General features: G+C 36.6%; 1 protein-coding gene across 4 annotated transcripts in view; it reads left to right on the forward strand.

Annotated features, from left to right (window-relative positions):
• Positions 1-19,966, forward strand: part of LOC132706705 (putative phosphoenolpyruvate synthase) — a 59,583-nt gene that overhangs the window by 18,298 nt on the left and 21,319 nt on the right. For all 4 annotated transcript variants that reach the window (XM_060678185.1, XM_060678184.1, XM_060678186.1 and 1 more), the window contains 5 exons: positions 1,580-1,744; positions 4,186-4,349; positions 4,404-4,549; positions 10,080-10,343; positions 10,397-10,544. In XM_060678185.1, the coding sequence (XP_060534168.1) occupies positions 1,580-1,744; positions 4,186-4,349; positions 4,404-4,549; positions 10,080-10,343; positions 10,397-10,544 (887 nt within the window). The remainder of the gene's footprint in view (positions 1-1,579; positions 1,745-4,185; positions 4,350-4,403; positions 4,550-10,079; positions 10,344-10,396; positions 10,545-19,966) is intronic.

The raw sequence follows: 19,966 nt of genomic DNA on the forward strand, positions 1-19,966 counted from the left end.
TTCCACAGAGTTCCAAAAAAGACCGCGCACACTCGAGACGGTGTTGTTTTTGAATAGCCGAAAGGTTTTTAGGAACCCATCTTGCACTAACCTTATGCATACATAAATGATCACGCAGGATTCGACGATCACTTGTATTAGAAAGCTTAGTAATTTCTGAGATTTCCTTGACCTTTAAACGTCGATCACTCAATACCACCTCTTCCACAATCGCAATAATATCTTCCGTTATGACCTCCGTTGGTCGGCCAGTTCTTGAATCATCTGCAAGGGACTCCTGTCCCATTCGAATACGTTTTGCCCATTCTTTCACTACAGAATACGAAGGAGAACTTTGGCCGTACACACCATCCAGCCTTTCTTTAATAATTTTAGGTGTTAACCCTTCTTTTGTAAAAAACTTTATGACTGCTGTATACTCAATTTGCGTTATTTGCGACATTGTTTAAAATGCTGTCAATAAAAAATTATTTGACGCAAGACTTCAATTTTTTTTTCGCAGCCTACTAAGATGTATATTTAAAAGAAGGCCGGGAAATTTTGGCGCTAACCTCGGATTTCCAGGGCATCCATTGCATAGAATGTCTTCCACTGTCTTCTACTAGATTAGTGAACTTCTATTGTTTTTATTTTTTGTTTACACAACGTTTCGAGAAGTGCAGACTAAGACAGTTTCCCATTTTTCTAATTAATAAGTAATGTTGGTGGAGTAGTACAGTTTTATTTCACTGAACCAAAACGCGCCTGTCATATTGCCAACGTAACTAAACTAACCCACAAAAGTCACCAGACACTAAATCAAACTTCCAAGTAGGTTTTGGTTTGTAACACTTTTTGCAGAAATTTTTATTTTATTTAAGTAATAAGTAACAACATTAATTACAATGCGTGTGCACTTAACATGGTGCTCAAAATGTTTTTTTTAAATACAGGTTATAAAACAAATACTATCTGTTGCTCAAAATTATTTTTTATGTTTAATATTATACCACTTAAGGATTATTAAGTATGAAAGACACAGATGGGATGAGTTAATGAGCTTTAACAATAATAGGCGGACACTATAATCCAGCCTGGTTATACCATTCGTACTAAGCACGGAGCCAAGTTCTTTTATTTTTGTTCTAGTTTATTTTTCATTTTCATGAAATGGTTTATTCTTAAATTCGACGGCTATTTTTGGTATTTAGATAGTCTTGCATTCGGAATAATACCCACAGTTATCATTTCGTGTGTGTCTCGTGATGCTTGGTGGAAATATTTTTCATTTTTTTGTGCAAACCTTACCGCTAATTTTAATACATACAAGATGTGTTCAAAAAGTAAGGTGAGTTTTAAGTTTTATCATAAAGTATTTATTTATTTAAAGAAATTAATGTTGTCCTCTTCAGAAATCAAAAATTCCCCCCAGATATAATACACCTGTGCCAACGTTTTTTCTAATCCTCTGGAAACTGCTTGTACCACATATAAACAATATTAAACATATTATTATTATAGATCATTAACGTCGATATTAAAGACTTATTGGCACCAGCTCTCACTTCCAAGATAATTTATCATCTTTGTTTCGTTTCAGCCAAAGTTAAGGAATACAAATGCGTTTTCCACCTAAACAAGGACTTGATCTGCCCCAGCGAATCCGCAAAACTTGGTTACGAGATAATAAATGCTTACGCTGAATGTGATATCAATGCGAGCCAAGGAAGGGCCTTGTTGGAATTCACTTATTATGAACAATCCGGTAGGTGGTCTTTTTTTTATATCCGATACTATATTGAGAGAGTCAATATCAGGATGGTCCATTTTGAGGGCAGATAATAATTGATAATATTCTAAAGTCACAACTACTCTGACTGGCGTGATACACCAAAGATATGATAAAGTTTTGATATTATAATGATGGATTAGGTATCATTTTATTTACGATTAATAAAAAGTCCAGGTGCTTTTAAGATGATCTGTGAACGCATATAACTATAGTAGGTAGAGAAGGTATGGATACTTTGTTCTTTCACGAAATTACGGCAAAACCTACTACAAAAAGTAATGTTTATATATTTGACCTTTAACAAACTGGAAAATAGACTTACACAAATTTACTAAACAGAATTCCCTGCATTTTTAGGTACATTTAAACAGCTACGAAGGATGTTTGGGTAATATGTTTTAGTGTACAATAATTACAGGAAATACAAGAAAACGATTAAGCTTAAGTTGAATTTTTACTAGAAAAAGCATCTTAAAATACTTTCTTTAATTACTCCTCATCTGACACCTTTGGTGACGTTTATCATTAACCAATGTATTATTACCCGCAAATTTCCTTTATTGTGGAAGGAAGCTAATATAATACCTGTTGCTAAGATAACTGGATCTTCTATTAGCTTACTCTGTGTAATGTCTAAAATATTGGAGAGGGTTATATATGATCAACTTAATAATCATGTTGCTGATTCGAATATTTTGCCTGTCTCCCAATCTAGGTTTAGGCCCGGGCACAGTAAAACCACAGCACTGCTTAATGTCACTGATGACCTTTTTATGGATCAGGATGTGTTAAGAAATACTTTGAATTTGTTAGATTATAGCAAAGCCTTCGATACCTTAAATCATAGTCTTCTTATTTTAAAGGTTCTTCGGTTTAACCGACACCGCTATTGCTTTTATGGAAAGTTACTTGGAAAGTCGCCGGCAGAGGGTTACGTTGGGATTAGCGGTGTCTGACTTTATGCCAATTCTAAGGGGAATTCCGCAGGGCAGCATTTCGGGACCTTTATTGTTCTTTATCTACTCCTCTGACTGACAGATGCAAATATACTTATCATTCTCGGTCAAAGATGCTTTGTCTTATAATGGCGTAAATGAGGATCTTGAAGTGATTTCTAGAATCTCCAAAGCCCATGGTCTGAAATTAAATGATTCCAACACCCAGGTTGTTCTTTTCGGTAATAAAAAAGAGGAAATTATCCAGTATAAAGATCTGCAGACATCCTATGGGAAACTGAAAGTACTTTACAAGTATAAAGACGATGATGATGAGATTAGACTTAAATTGTGTGACTCTCTTATACTCTCTCTATTCTAATATGCGGACGTTGTATACTGGCCGGCTCTAAGACGGAAAGACCAATACAGCTTACAAAAATTGCAAAATGCCAGCTATATGTTGCGTAAATTTGATTATATAACGCCGGCACCCAAGGATTCTCAGTAGTTAAATCGGTCTCAAAGGTATTTTTTGCATCTGTCTACGTTAGTGTATAAAATTACTAAGTACGAAAAGCCCCGGTATCTCTATGATAGACTGGTCAGGGGTAGTGATATACATAACAGGGCGACTCGTCAGCGTAATCTGTTCTATGGTCCCAAACATAGTACGGCTGCGTTTTCACATATAACGCTATTAAACCTAACAATTCACTTCCACTGGATATTATTAGTTGTTCATCCACTTCAAAAAGTAATTAAAAGAGCTGGTGAGATTAAAGAGAGGCTGGACCGCTTAATTTTTTTTATATTTTTTTTTGCTTATTGTTTTTCTTTTAGTCGTTTTTGAATATTGCACTTGCTTTTTTCCTTGTCCTCCTCACATCCTCCTTGGTAGTATCCTAATAATGTTTCCAAGTATTATTTCATTCTTCCTTTATAAGTACTGTTTCCCAATCCTCTTTTATAAGTTCTGTTATCTGAGTTTCCCGGACTTAGATTTCCTCAGTGGTAAGCTCAGTGGTTATATTATTTTCCCGTTCCGTTGACATGTCCTCCAATGAGGGCACCTCCAGGCCGATATTTAGGTCCTCCTCAAAAAAATCTTTCCATATTTCTAGTATCATTTCTTCGACACCGATTAAGGCACCATGCTGACTCCTGACATAGCTTGGCAGCCTTTGATTTTTTACAACTCTGTAAACAATTCCAATTTCCTCGTTAACGTATTTTATGTGAGCTCTCTTCTTTTCCCTCAAAATTGTTTTTACTTTTCTTCTTTGGTTGTTATACTCAATTGTGTTTTGCTCAGACGTATTCCATAATATTTTGCGAGTCTGCGTCTGAGACATTTCTTTTCGTCGCTACTATAGCTTCCTTTTATATTATTCCATCTTTCTTCATTCGTGTCCTCTGAAGAAGCAGAAGATTTGTAAATAGTGTTCGTGTATTTAAGAATGCGTTTTGACGTTTTAGACGTTAACCAACAGAAACTTCGTCCCCTTCTACGCGAGAAGAAGGTCGATGCTTTGCCCGACGTCTTCATCGCGGATATAAAAAGTGAGGAGGCGAGAATTCTGGAACTGACAGGTGGCAAGGGCAATTCGCTGGCCCTGCTGTCATCATTGGAATCGGACGAAGTAAATTAAGCATTTCCCGACCTAATCGTCTTATTTTACAAATTGCGAATTTAGTTCTCGGTACCCGACGGATTCGTAGTGACCGTGAACGCGTTCAGACGTCAGCTAGAGGTCACTCCTAAATTGCAGACCCTCTTGACCGCATTAGATGAGGTTTTCTGCGGACGAAAAGATGGCGTTCCGGAAGAAGCATGTCAGGAGTACGTATTATTAGTTCGACACGTATATCTCGAAGGTCCACCCGGTGATTCAAATTATCTAAGAGGATTTTTCCGTATATATTTCAAATTAGAACAGATTGCCTTAAGCAGAATCACAAATCCTCAAAAATTGTTTGAAGTCGATGAGTGTTATCGTTTGGCCACAAATCGATTTTTTATTCCTAACAGAACTTAATGAAATTTAAAAAAGTTATTGTCACAATCCGTTAAACATTAGTTTCTACTAAAAGACCTTATTATCCAACTGCTACTGTGATGTCCATTCAGGAATATTCAAATACTGAATATCGCGATTGCTACGGAAGAGCAAATAGAAATGCAGACCAAGCACGACTGCTTGATATCGACAATAGCAACGTTCTATCTGCCCAGAAATTCATCAACATACACAGAAGACGCTGCAAGAGAAGAAAGACACTTCAAAATGTGGAGGATAACCCGTCAACGAGCACGAGAAAACATGTTGCTCACTAAAGAATTGCTTGCTCTACAGTTCAGGAAGTTTTGCATGAAAATGATCTTGGGTCCTTTCAGAGTGATGACAATTTTAAGCAATCAAAGTTTAGGAAAAATTCAAAATTCTTAAACGTAGTTTTGTTCACTGACGAGGCTGGATTCAGTCTTGATGGCATCGTAAATTTTCGAAATATGCATCAGTGGACCATTGAAAACCCGCATATAAAAATTGAAGGAAAATAGCGCCGGTTTTCTTTAAATTTATGGACAGACATCTTACAGGACCTCATTTCTTTAACGGATTGTTTAATAAGGAAATGTATTTGCAATTTCTCCAAACGGAGGTAGCTTTGCAGTGGAGACAAAACATGTGGTTAATGCAATATGGCGCTCCACACCATTTTCCATTGGCGGTACGAAGTTTTTAAATCATGCATTTGAACATGGACGGGTAGGTCAGGGCGGACTTCTAGCTTGGCCGCCTCGCTTACCAGACCTCAATCCGATGAACGTTTTTTGGGGACACTTAAAGTCTTTAGTGTATGAAACACCTATACCAGACATCAATGATCTATAAGAAAAAATTAAAAATACTTTTTACAAAACTTCTAGATTCTTCCTGCGTCGGATTTTGCTGAGTCGAACTTGCTGACGTTTCGTCAATCATCCTCTTGGCTTCTTCAGAGCTTGGCTGAAACTGTACCTACTTATATATTGTTTGAGGGGGGCGGAGCTAAATGAGGGCATAAACGCCGTCTCGGGTGACAGGTAAAAACCTGAGTCGCGTTTAAGATTGTTAGGTTGTTTATAGAATTCTATAGACTCTCGGATTTTTCGTTGGTAGAAGAATTGATTACATGCAGGAATTTTAGTTTCATCGAATAAAATTTTCTGTCCGGTTTCGTGATTGTGTTCGGCAACAGCTGATTAGTTTATTCGTCTTAGTCGTAAGGCTGTTTCGTGTTCTTTGAGCATAGCTGATTTTTTTCGTCCGGTCTCTCCAATGTGAACTCCTGACATCTCAAATGGAATTTTGTCTTTGACGGACCGAAGGTGTTGAGATATTTTTGGACAAGTGGTACATCTGGTTTTGACGTTATACTTCTTTAGAACTTTTGATATGTGGTCAGTGATGTTTTGAATGTAAGGAAGGACCACAGTGGCAAGTGTAGGATTGCATTCGGCCTCATTGCTATTGGAAGGTTGTGGTGAAGTATATTTTTTGATGGAACGTTTGTTATCTTTAATGCAGAAATTATTAGAGAGAAGAGCAGAGGTAAGGTGTTTTAATTCTGGGTTCAGTGACTCGGGCTGAGACAGTTTTACGACTCTGTAAACAATAGAGTTGATAACCGGTGATTTTTAATCCGGATCGGTCTGTGTGCGTAGTTTTTCTGTAAACTCAATGACCCAATGTTAGGTCTGATTTTCTATTGATGAGAATATCTAAGAATGGAAGGCTATTATTAGTTTCCAACTCAATGGTAAAACGTATGCTAGGTTGTACAGAGTTTAAATGTCTAAGAAAATCTACTAGGGTTAACAAAAGTATCATCGACGTAGCATTTCCGTAATTTTGGTTTTATATGAAAGGTGTCGAGAGCTTTCTTCTCACAGGTGAGAAGGTTTTTTTCCAGATTCTCTGAATTTAATATATCTGAAATTATGTGGAGATTTTCAGGAATAGGAAATTTGGTAAACAGGGATTCTATGTCAAAACTACTAGAATATCTTGTGTATCTAATGTAATGCCTTTTAATTGTTCAATGAAGTGAAAGGAATTAAGTACGAAAATGTCAGTTTTCCCTGTGAGGGGTTTTAATAAGGAAGCTAGATATTTTGCTAGAGAATATGTTAGAGAACCAATGGTGCTGGCAATAGGTCGAAGGGGTAATCCTGGTTTGTGGATCTTTGGGAGTCCGTAGAGACGAGGAATTTTAGAGTCATGGGGAGTGATTTTTTCACGGAGTCTGATAGAGAAGAAGCCTTAATAACAGATTTAAGGTTGCGATCGATAGATGTTTTGTAGGATCTTTTTTAAGTTGGCGATATGATCCGTCTGTAAGAATATCTTGAATCTTTTCCTGATATTCATTTGTGTCCATCACCACAGTAGCATTTCCTCTACCTGCTTTCTACCAACGAAAAATCCGAGAGTATATAGAAATCTATAAACAACCTAATTATTACTATTATTATGATTAATTTTTTATTTTTATTATTTTTTAATTTTAAGTTAAACGATAACACTCATCGACCCAAAACAAGGCAATCTGTTCTATTTGGCAATATCGGCCTAAATAAATAAAATACAGGGAAAATTTAAAAAAATATTCTAGGTAAAGGGCCCTCTAGTGACAGATTTCTGAAACACCTTTATTTTGTAAAGATGATTTTTCCTAAATCAGGGCTGCGTGTAAGATACCAGCTTATGAGCATTAAGTACACTGCGTTTAAAAAAAAAACGAAAAAAAAAAGAATTTCGACAAGCTGTAGCTCGGAAAATATTATGATTTCGACTTACGACTTACGACATGACTTCCCAGATAGCACACAATATCCAGTATATCCGGTCAATATCCCATTTAAATCTCATGTCCCGGGACATGTGGAGGAGATTTTTAGGATATACGTTTGCATATATACTAAGGATAGACTGTAAAATACATCCCAGGGATATCCACTGAATGGATAGTTTGCAGATTTACTATACACGATATACCACAGATATCCACTAAATAGATGGCCTGAGGCATCATAATGGGAACATTAGAATAGAAACCTAAAAAGTTCAATTTTGAACAACCGAGAAGGAAAATACATAGTTTTTTAGATTTGTCGTGTTTTGGGATGCATATTATTGGCAACGTTTTTCTGCGCATCTACATCGACGTCAGTGTTGGCATGTCCTAAAAAAACCGGAATCAAACCGTTAAACTCCACTGGTTTTTATTATTTTTGGACACGAATGAGACAAGAAACGCTATTTTAATAAAAATACCACAGAAAATACGGATTCATCTAAGTAAAAAAAATACAAAAACGTAACAATCATATATTTGTTTATAAGATTCCATTTGACAACACTGTTCGTCTGCAACCAATGACGCAACTACTCGCGGTCGTGCCGTGCCGGACCCGCTCGAGTCTCATCGGGTTCTCCTCCATCTCGTCGTCCGCCATATTTTCAGCATTGTTTTTGTAGGCGGCATACGGTATACGGCAACTTGGAGTCTATTTTGAGTATTTTCCGTTCTGTGCTTACTGCTTGCAGTACTGCATGAAAGTACTGCTGCTTGCAGTACTTTCATTTCAGTTAATATTTTGTGATATTGTTATTACTGATGAACTAATGATTCATGTAAGTAAAGCTTTATGGTGATATATAACATAAGATTTGATAAATTCCAAGCTGAACAAACCATTGTTGTGTAGTTTACCAACATCATGAGTCATGAGTTTGTAAAACAAGCTCTGACTCCGCTGATTTCAAATGAACTTGCAATGAAATTTAATTGGTTGAGCATGAAAAAAAAAGGAGGAATTTTCAAAATTAATACTTGGTAAGTAGGTGTAAATAAATAAGTATAGGAATATAATTTAATAAAATATATATTATGGTGATTGCTTAGTTGAGACTTTTTTTAAATAGTGATTAGTCGACCGAGTTAAGGTAAGATAAAACTGACTTTTTTGTAACCTATATGCTTTTTAGATTACATATATTTGTTTTATTTTAGACTTCTTTTCTTATCTTATTGCTCAGTTTTTGAAAACAAAAATAAAATCCACTTTCTCTTCATATTTTTTGGGGCAGTTAAATTTAGGCATACAAAACTAAACTAATTATTTATTTAAGCAAGCAATGTTAGAGAAAATCCCCCAGAACAAAATTATATTTTTAGTCATATAGTATGGTTAGTATATTTTTTTTCTTAAAATGGATGCAAGAATCACCACGCAAAAAGAAAGTATTAATTTTAGGAATCAGACTTCATAAAGTACAATTTTCACATTAAAATGGTTGTTAGATTAATTCATGGATTTTTTTAAGGCTTGTTTGATGGTGATAGTCGGTACCATCACGAGCAAAAAAAACAAAGAAAATTTTTAGGTTGACAAAAAATATTGCATTAAAATAGGCCTTTACTGTAAAACTGAAAAGTCATATTTGTTCCAGTTTTTTTTTGCGCGCGATAGTACTACTCTCATGAAAGAGATCTTACCTATGAGAGTTTAATGAGGTTTGTATCTAATGAAATGAAATAGATAACATAATACATATAAGGCAGATGTTGGGATTTTTTAAATCTGTTTTCTAAACATATAAGACACCTGTCTCGTTCTTTTTTTATAATTTTTATATATTTTCAGATCCTGATAAGAAGGCAAATACATCACAAACATAAAAAGAATGTGAGAATTCAATAGCTGCTTGGCTGAAAAAAGCTACTTTCATCAAAGAATGACAGAAAATCTGTGAAATATTAATTAATCTTTCAGAATTTTTTCAAGATGTAGTAACTTACTCTATTTGTAAGATACTTTATAGTAGGTTGTTCTATATTTTTGCTATATTATATACCTACAATTTGTTCATATCTACAATAGAAAAAACAGATGTGCATAAAATGTGTTTTATTAATGGTTTCAGTCGGCACTCCTTCACTTTTACCACCAATTGCAATTAATTGCACTGTGGACGTTCCAATTAATAACATCGTATTTCCTGGAGACGTTTTAAGGATGTCCCTTAGCTGAAACAGTATATCCCTAGGATATACGCTATGTCCCGTCAGATATCCCGACGATGTTTTACGAACGTCCTTGTGCTATTTGGGTTACTACCCTTTTTTTACCAAGTTGAATCTTTCCACCAGCGTTCATTGAATAACAGTAAAATTATAGAGGGAACTCCTTCACTAATACTAATGTGGAGATTTCTTAGCTTCGGTTGGTCAGTTCGGTTATAATTCATAGTTATGTGAACACCACGATGAAATAAAGGCTTCACGGATTCATTCATCGGTCCACAACGCATATATGATTCCAGAGTACTGCTAGCATTTCACGATGAATCCATATCTCCCGAAATTGTAACACCCTTGCTCAAGAATTTGAGAAGGATGAAAGCGGAGGAGCCGGAGGCGGTGAGCTGGGCCATTAGGTCTTCAGCTATAGGCGAAGACTCCGAAGAACTATCGGCGGCGGGACAGAACGAAACCTTTTTAGGGTGCGTCACCGAAGAGCAAGTCTTGAAGGGCGTGTCGGCGTGTTGGGGATCGCTTTTCACGTACCAAAGCGTCCAGTATAGATGGTAAGTCTGACGAAAGTCGTTGAAAATACGAAATTACTGGCATCATACTCAAGGCAACACGGTCTGCCCGTTATCTCGGACATGGCGGTCGTGGTACAGAAAATGGTACCGGCCGAATCAGCCGGGGTACTTTTTACGTGGCACCCCACTTCGTCGAACCCATCGCAAATGGTTGTCACTTCAAATTTTGGACTCGGCGAGGTAAGTGATCTCCCGTCTGTTTCTTTGTACAGGGTGATCGGTTTAAGAGGGGCCTATAGCCTATCTGAAAATCTTTCTAGTAAAATGATGTTTAATTTTTTTGCATCATCTCAATTGTCTATCAATTACACACATCTTATATTTTATTACATTTTTAAAGGGATATTTAAAAGATTGGCATATATATTCAGGATTCAGGTTATGTTAAGTTTTTGAAACATTTTTTCGCGTAATATATTTTAAAAAATAGTACTTTTTCCCAGATATTGTTCAAAATGGAAATATTACGTACCCCCTGTATATGGTTCCATTTTCCGATAGTCCTATAAAAGATGACGAATGTTTTTCTGACTTTCTAGGTAATATTAACCCAATCATACTCAAATATGGATTTAAATTACCGTAAAAATCGCAGATTATTTTATCTTTTAAAACAGTGACATTTTAGAAACCTTTAATCAATCAACAATTTCCCTCATGGCCACCATTTTGAATAATGCAAATACTACATACTCTCTATGTCAATAATTTAAAAAATATAACTTCATACGAATATAAGCTAACCAAAAAAGCAAAACCAAGGAAACTCTTTATAATGGATTTTGAAAAAAATCTTCATCTGCCGAATATTACAACTAATGACACGTATTATCGTAGATATCTTTCCTTCTACATGTTCAACATACATGTTTTCCTGATCGTGATCCGATAGAAATATCCTTGAACAAAACCAAGCTCTTTTAAAGTTATTTCTTACGAAAATTAGTCCATTATTAATAGTTGGATATTTATATGGCCAAGTATTTTTTTCCTTCGAGACCGGTCAAAGAATTAATTGTAACCGAAAATCACCCTCGTATGATACATAGGAAAAGTTGACGGGCCAATACTAAGCAAAATTTTAAGACCTCGAGCCGATCTAAAAAGATTCTGTCCTCAAAAAGCGTAGGATTTTTTTACAGCAATACCACATTGATAAGATTAAAATAATAGATTATTCATTGTATAGAACCTCTATACACCTTCGTGTGTGGACTGTATCTTGCTCTCGTACCGTCAAACGCACTTTCCTGTGTGGTGGTCAGTTCGGTACTGGCGCGCTGGGCGGCATCCCTTCGGCTGCACAAACGGTCTGGCACGCACTTGGATCGTGATTGATGCATGATAGTCACGTGACTCTGGCGTGTTCACACATAGCGGGGTTTCACATATAGCAACGAAAACTAATAGGTTCTTAACATGCCCCCCGCCTTGAAAGAATGTAAGTTGTTTCAAAATGAGAAAGTTCAAACTAAACACTTATTACAATGGTCAAATGAAACTTAAACATGATGACAAAGTGACAGGTAGAAAAATAAAAAATGTAATTTAAAGGTCAGTAATTGGAAGCGGACACAACTTTAGGACAGCGCGTTTTATCACTCCCGATGTGGTCTTGACTGAAACGACGCGCACAATATTGTCACTACCTGGATGAAGTTCAACTATACGCCCTAGCCGCCATTTGAACGGGGGTAAATTGTCATCGCGAACTAAAACCATTGTACCAACTACAAGATTATGCTGATTCTTTTTCCATTTAACTCTTTCTTGTAATTGACCAATATATTCCTTCGTCCATCTTTTCCAAAAGTGTTGTTTAAGGACTTCCAATTGTTCAAAGTGAGAAAGACGATTCAAAGGAATATCCTGTACATTTGGATAGGAAATTGATTGAAGTGAACGACCAACTAATAGATGAGCTGGAGTTAACACCCCTAGGTCGTTTGGGTCAGAAGAGAGTGGCGTTAGAGGTCGAGAATTCATTACGGCCTCTATCTGCGTGAGAACTGTGTAAAAACTTTCAAATGTTAAAAGGACATTAGATAGTATTCTTTTGATGTGATGCTTCGCTGATTTCACTCCTGCCTCCCAGAGACCTCCGTGGTGAGGCGAGTAGGCTGCTATAAAATGCCACTGTATATTTAAGTCCAATCCGCACTGATTTTTTACAGAATCTGAGTTGTTTCTTAAAAAATCGCCCAATTCTTTCAACTGATTACTAGCCCCCTTAAAGTTGGTACCATTGTCAGTATATATGTTGGTTGGTCTACCCCTGCGAGCTATGAACCGTTGAAATGTCTCTAGAAAGGCTTGTGTTGACAATTCAGTGACAAGTTCGAGATGAACTGCCTTGCTAGTCAAACAAATAAAAAGTGCGAGATAGCATTTTTGTATTTTACATCCGCGTCCCTTGCGATCTTTTATTTGGAAAGGGCCGGCGTAATCAATGCCTGTGTCTGAAAAAGGTGGCCTTGGTGAAATTCGCGCCTCTGGAAGATTACCCATTATTGGAGTCGGAATAGTGGGATTAAATCGAAAGCACACAATGCATTCTCTTACAATGCGCTTGGCAAGATTTCTACCTGCGACTGGCCAGAAAGTTTCCCTGATATGGGAGAGAAGTAATTGTGGGCCGCAATGCAGAAGGACTTTGTGTTCGTACCTAAATAACAAGTAGGTAAAATGATGTTTTGAACATAAAAGTGCTGGGTGCCTTTTATGAAATGGGTATAATGAATGTTTAAGTCTACCTCCTACACGAAGACCATCGTCAAGAAAAGGGGTCAAACTAAGAAGTCTGCTTCTTGAGGAAACCTGATTTAACTTTGAAAATTCATGTATTTCCCTTGAAAAGCTTTCGCGTTGAGACAACTTGGTTAAAACTTCCTTTGCATGACGGAGTTCGAAGATTGTTAAAGGTTTGTGATGTCCCTTGGAAGACTTTATTTTGCATAATTTTAAGATTGATGAAACATCCTGACACAAATGTACTGCCTCTTCGAAACTGTCAGCTCCAAATAGCAAATCATCGACGTAGAAATCCTTACTGATGACTCGAGATGCATGAGGATTCAATGATTCGTATTCGATAGCTAACTGTTTTAAGCAGCGTGTGGCTAGAAAAGGAGCACTTGCCGTGCCATAAGTCACAGTATTAAGAGAGAAAGTTTGAAGTTCATCCATGGGATCTGCTCTCCATAGAATAAGCTGCAAAGGATGATACTCCTCTTGGACTAATATTTGTCGGTACATTTTACAGATGTCTGCAGAAATTACATACTGGTGTTGCCGAAATCTTAGCATGATGGAAACCAGATCATCTTGTACCACAGGCCCAACCATCTGGATAGAATTGTAGGATACACCTGATGAAGAGGGAGCTGAGCTGTTAAAGACTACTCTAAGTTTCGTAGTAGAGCTATCCTCCTTTAGAACGCCATGGTGTGGTGAATAGTATCTAGGTTTGGAATTGGATGAAGCAAAAATTGACATGTGGCCTAGATCGTGGTATTCGGTCATAAAATCTGTGTACATGGCCTTTAATTTGGGATTTTTCGAAAGTTTGCGTTCCAGCTGCAAGAATTGGTTTGTTGCCTGTAACTTGGAATCCCCTAAAACTTCTGATGATTTCTTAAGTGGAATGGCTACAGTGAATCTACCATTTGAACAGCGCTTAAAATTATCAGAGAAGTGTTTTTCGGCTTGAAATTCCTCATCCGACAGGATCGGCTCACTTGACAACTCTTCGATTTCCCAAAACTTGGCTAACTGCTTTTGAACATCTAAAGTGGAGAGATGACAGAAAGAATGATTTGGGGTGGAAATGCCTAACGGACCAGAAATGAACCATCCTAATCTACTGTTTTGTAGAATAGGCTTGTGTGACCCGAGAGATATCTTTTCATTATCAAGTAAATCCCAAAATGTATCTGCGCCAATTAGAAGATCTACTTGACCTGGTTCATGAAATTTAGGATCGGCTAACTGACAGTGGGATGGTATTTCTAACTGGATGGGATCGAAATAGCAATTCGGTAATTCACCCGTAATTTGTGGGATAACTAAACAAGTTAGTTGTCTTGAAAACTTGGAATAACAAGATTTGAATTTGACAAAGCATGAGTGTTTTATGCTGGAATTGCTTTGACCAATGCCTAAAATTGAGGAATTGAATTTGTGTTTTTCGACACCTAATTTGTTAACAAATTCTGAAGTAAAAAAGTTGGACATTGAAGCACTGTCAAGAAGTGCTCTGCATAAATGTTTTTCACCATCAGAATCAAATACTTCAACTACCGCGGTGGCAAGCAAAACTTGGCTTTCGGGGTAGGAATTGTGTAATGTTACTTTACCTTCAATAGGAGTTTTCGATGATTCGGGTTTTGAATCAGAAGAAGTAATCGATTCCTTTTCCGATTCAGCTTGATGCAATAGCGAGTTGTGTTTTTGATTACACTGCCTGCAGTGACCTGAACGACACTTTTCAACAGGATGCCCACTGTGTAAGCAATTGGGGCACAATTTTAAAGATTGAACTGTTTTATATCGTTGGTCAATGGACAGTGCTAGAAACTTCGGACATTGAAAAATGGAATGCTGTTCTTTGCAATGATAACATGCAAATGTCTTCTTTTCATGAGAGGAATAAAATGCTTTCTTTGGTTTTCCTTTGTGCATTGAAACTTTGTCAAGAAAATGAGCGCGATTTGAAAGAAATGATTTTAATTCTGATAAGGTGGGCAGTTCCTCATTGAACTCTAGCTGTTCCCATTCTCTTATCGTATCGACATCTAATTTGCTCGTTATCAAAAATATGATCAAAGGATCCCAAAACTGAGTTTTTATTCCTAAATTTTCAAGTGAACGCATGTTTTTTGAAATGATATCGACTAAATTTCTAAAAGAATTTGACGAATCAGATTTAATATCATGAATGTTGAAAAGAGCCTTAATGTGATTGTGAACCAACAAAGGCTTGTTCTCGAAACGCTGACATAAAATGTCCCACGCTACATCATAATTTTCGGAGGAAATATCAATGGATTGGATACAGTGAACTGCTGGCCCTTCTAGTGAAGCTTTCAGGTAATGGAATTTTTCGATAGAATCAAGATATTCACTTTTGTGTACAAGTGAGACGAAAGTATCTCGAAATTCTTGCCATCGCTCATATTGACCCGAAAACTTTGGCAGTTCAATAGTAGGAAATTTCGCATGTGGTTTCCGGTGAAAATTTGAATTTTGAGGAACATTGGCAATGATGGATGTGCTCGAATGAGTTTCATCTTTCGTTGAATTTCTGTTGAAATCATTGTGCGATGAAATGAACTGTTTTGCTTCCGAAATTAAAGCAAAATACGAAAACTCAAATTTTTCCAACTCAGATTCCGTGAAATCATTCGAATTTAAGCCCTCAAGTTCAAACTGAATTTCAGAAAATTCCGAAAGTAAATTCGATTCAATTTCTTTCAAGCGTAATTCAATTTCGAGTAGTGTCGCTCGATTAGGATTTTCAGTTTTCGCGGCATGAAAATAATTTGAAAAACGCGTTAACCTGCTTTTTATGCTAGCCCGTTTTCTTACCAAAATTTGAATTCGAGCATTTACTTCACCATCTTCGGTATCTGGGAAGTCGCTTTGCATATTTGGGTTTTTTGATTTTCTTTTTGCTGGCATTTTTTGAAATTTTTAAAATCAAATCAACAATGAATTATTTTCAGAATTTTGCGAACTCGATATCACTGAGATGCACTGAAATCTCGATCCTAATGCAACGTAAATGACTCTTTGAATTAAATTTACACCAAAATTGCATTTGCAGTTTTTCCAAATGTAAATTGGCAAATTTCTTTACGATTGGAACTCCTTTTTACAAAAAAATTCAACGATCTTTGGATGAAATGTACAATTTTGTTTGGAAAACGTTGATGAACAATGAATGAATGGACGCAAATAACTATACGCAGTCGATCGTCAGTTTGTCTTAGAAAACGGAAAACTTTGGCACTTTTTCCGATTGTCCGTAACGCGAACGCACAACGCGATGAAACAGTTCCGACGGCGACAGTTTTCTGCATGCAACGAGGTTACCTTGATTTTGCTGTCCGACGGCGAGTTTGTTTTTATCGTTGCGACAACAATCTCTCACCCGACTGAATACAACTTCAAATGCTTGTCCAGGATACGCTGCTGGATGTGAAGACTCTTGAAAAAACCAATTGACTAACCGAATCCGTTCAATGAACCGTGAATCCGAATGAATAGCCAAGAAATTCTTGTTTCTGTCCAAAAATCCGATCGAATGGACCAAAAAATGTATAGAACCTCTATACACCTTCGTGTGTGGACTGTATCTTGCTCTCGTACCGTCAAACGCACTTTCCTGTGTGGTGGTCAGTTCGGTACTGGCGCGCTGGGCGGCATCCCTTCGGCTGCACAAACGGTCTGGCACGCACTTGGATCGTGATTGATGCATGATAGTCACGTGACTCTGGCGTGTTCACACATAGCGGGGTTTCACATATAGCAACGAAAACTAATAGGTTCTTAACATTCATCTTTATTGCCAAGTTTTTTTTGTATTGAAATCTAAGTTTCTTTTTTATACTTTTGCGTTGACAACTAAATGTTTTTGTATATTCTGTCAAAAAGTATTTTAGTTCAAGTTAGCAATAATTATATTCCGAAATCCTATTTTTGTTTACCATGTACCAAATACAAAATTAACAATTACTCAGAATTAAATGTTTTTGGACCCTCATCTGAACTCTTCATTTGTTTATACCAGTTTTAAACTTAGGTTCGTCAAGCTGTTCAAAATGCTTCGTTGCTTTTAATGTTTTTACCGCCAAGCCATTTTTTGAGGTTAGGAAACAGGTAATAGTCGCTGTGTGCTAAGTCTGGACAGTAGGGAGGTTACGGCATCAATTTAAACTTTATTTCGTGGATTTTGGAAATGGCAACAATCGACGAATGCACAGACGCGTTATCGTGAAGAATCATTTTTTTTCTTTCCTAAATGAGGGCGTTTAATTTGCACCTCGTGTTTCAAAAAAAAGTCCATGTATATGCTGATAAAATGGTTTTAGCCTGCTTTGGAATTTCCATGCTCATGGAATGGATTTGCTCAATCATTTTGGTAGTTGTGACCATTTGAAATTCACGAATTCACTTCTGAACGGTTGAATACGATGGGGAGGAGTCTTCGAGTGTTGAATCCATATCTTCTTTAATTTGGTTTGGTGTAAAACCGTTCAAGTTCAATTCAATTTTTCATTTTTCAAGCTCGGTAGTAATGGTACTGTGGTCTCGCCTGCGGTCATGTATCCAAAAAGTCTTAATTTTATTTTGCACTAAATACTCGTTAAGTTTCTCGAAAATGTCCAATTATGATCATTATAAAAGAAAATCCGATATTAACTTGTTCCTCACTAAGATTTCGTTCGTCAAAGTGAAGACTTCTTCAAACGTAATTGTGCACCTTTTGTATTACGGAGGTCAGTGAACTTTTTCGTGTGTGTTGCCACCTGGATTTATATAGTTGCACACTAAAAACTGTAAAAGCAATAGATATTGCTGTTCAAGGTATGTATTTTTAATATTTAGAATTATTAATGTAATGAATATATATTTCTTTTATTTTTATTTTTTGAATGGCACACCATTGCCCCTTTTTTAGTTTTTTTTTAAAACGTGAATACATCAAATGCTTTACGTAACGTTTTGTTAAAAAAATTATTTATATTATTGTTTTTGTTATAGTGCATTATACATCTAGGGACTACACTGTCACTGTGTATCCCGAGGCCAAAAATTACAAATGGCCGAGAAACAAAACAAACTTTAGTCATCTGGTATATATGCTATTTTTCGCACTTTTGGGCCCCGATTTATTGAAGTTGTTTACCAATCTTTTCTTTTTATCAATTTTACACTAAAAAAATACAATCATCAAATAGTCAAATGCATCTTCACGGGGATGTACGTTTTTAATACTTGGGTGGAAAAGAAAGCAGACAAGAATTCGGAAAAAAATCCGTAAAATCTTAGCCGAGTTGACAGCTACTTTGCCCAATAGAGAGATCGAGACTACCAACTTGGAAAACCGTGTCTCCTATCTTTGTAGGAAGTTCAATGAGTATTTGAGGCAAACTTCTAGTTCTAGATAAAAACTAGTAGTTAAGCACCAGGAATGGCTTAACATGACAGAAATTTGTGAACTTCCGCTTGCCCAACCTATTCTGCTGGATGAAGTGGCAGAAATCCAGCAGGTCCCCGACGATCAAGAGCCGTCAATAAGCAAGCCAAAAAGATTTTTGAAAGATCTTGAAGAATGTAGTGAACGATCTAAACCCCGAAAATTGCCGGAGTTATCTAAAGTAGATAATTCTGCAAGTAAATATTTAAAAGAAGGTCAGTCCAAAACCTCCAGTTCGCAGATCAATGCAGACGAAATACTCTCCCTTTTTGTTGAAGCTAAGTTGACCAGGCAGCAATACACATTAATTAAAGATTTTGTTAATTCAAAAATGGCCTCAAATGTCTTTCCTTCCTATCACAAAGTTCTGGAGACAAGGAAAAAATTCTATCCTTTGGATGAAAAAGTGTCAGAGACATCTGCAGAAGTTGAACTGCATCACACGGCTAACCGTATTCCTGAGTCACAAAAAGACATTTTGCCAACATTTCCACTAAAAGGAGACTTAATGTTAATAGGAAAATGGGGGTTTGATGGTAGTTCAGGACATAGTGAATACAACCAGAAGTTTTCTGATGCAAATACCAGCAATGAAAATCTGTTTGTGACATCCAATGTTCCCCTCCAAGTAGTTTGTCAATCAGCAACTTCAGATAATGTTATTGTGTGGAAGAATCTGCACCCCTCCTCTACTCAATTTTGCAGAATTATGCGATTTCAGCTTGCCAAGGAAACTAAAGAACTCTCTTTGCAAGAAGAAGAGTATTTTGAAGAAAAAAATTAAAAATTTGAAGCCAACAATCTTTAAGTATGGCGATCGTGAAGAAAAGGTTCAACATTCTTTATAGTTGATGGTGGTTGACGGTAAAGTATGTTGCTCCTAAGCGGAAACATCGTCAAGTAGGTGTTACATTTGCAATGCTACACCTAAAGAAATGAACGATATTGAGGTATGTTTAAGCAAAACTGTCGATACCCACAATTTTCGTTTCGGTTTATCTCCCCTTCACTCATGGATTAGGTTTTTTGAATATTTTATACAAGTTTCATACAAGCTAGATTTTAAAATTGGCAAGCTAGATTGCAAAATGATAAGGTACTTCTTGCAGAGAGAAAATCGCGGATTCAAAAAGATTTTAGGGAAAAGTTGGGCTTAATTATAGATAAAATGAGAAGTGGAGGAAGTGGGACATCAAACCATGGTAATACTGCGAGAAGATTTTTTACAAGTAATGAAGTTTCAGCTGAAATAACTGATTTGGATAAAGATCTTATCAAGCGATGTTGTATTCTTTTGCAGGTTTTGGGCGCTGCCTATAAAATTAATTCTATAAAATATCAGAATTACGCTTTAGAAATAGCAAAAGACCTTGTAAAAAATTGTCTGTGGTATTACCTACCT

Source organism: Cylas formicarius, unplaced genomic scaffold (genome assembly GCF_029955315.1).
Source record: "Cylas formicarius isolate icCylForm1 unplaced genomic scaffold, icCylForm1.1 PGA_scaffold_8__14_contigs__length_24414737, whole genome shotgun sequence".
Classification (NCBI taxonomy): Eukaryota; Metazoa; Arthropoda; class Insecta; order Coleoptera; family Brentidae; genus Cylas; species Cylas formicarius.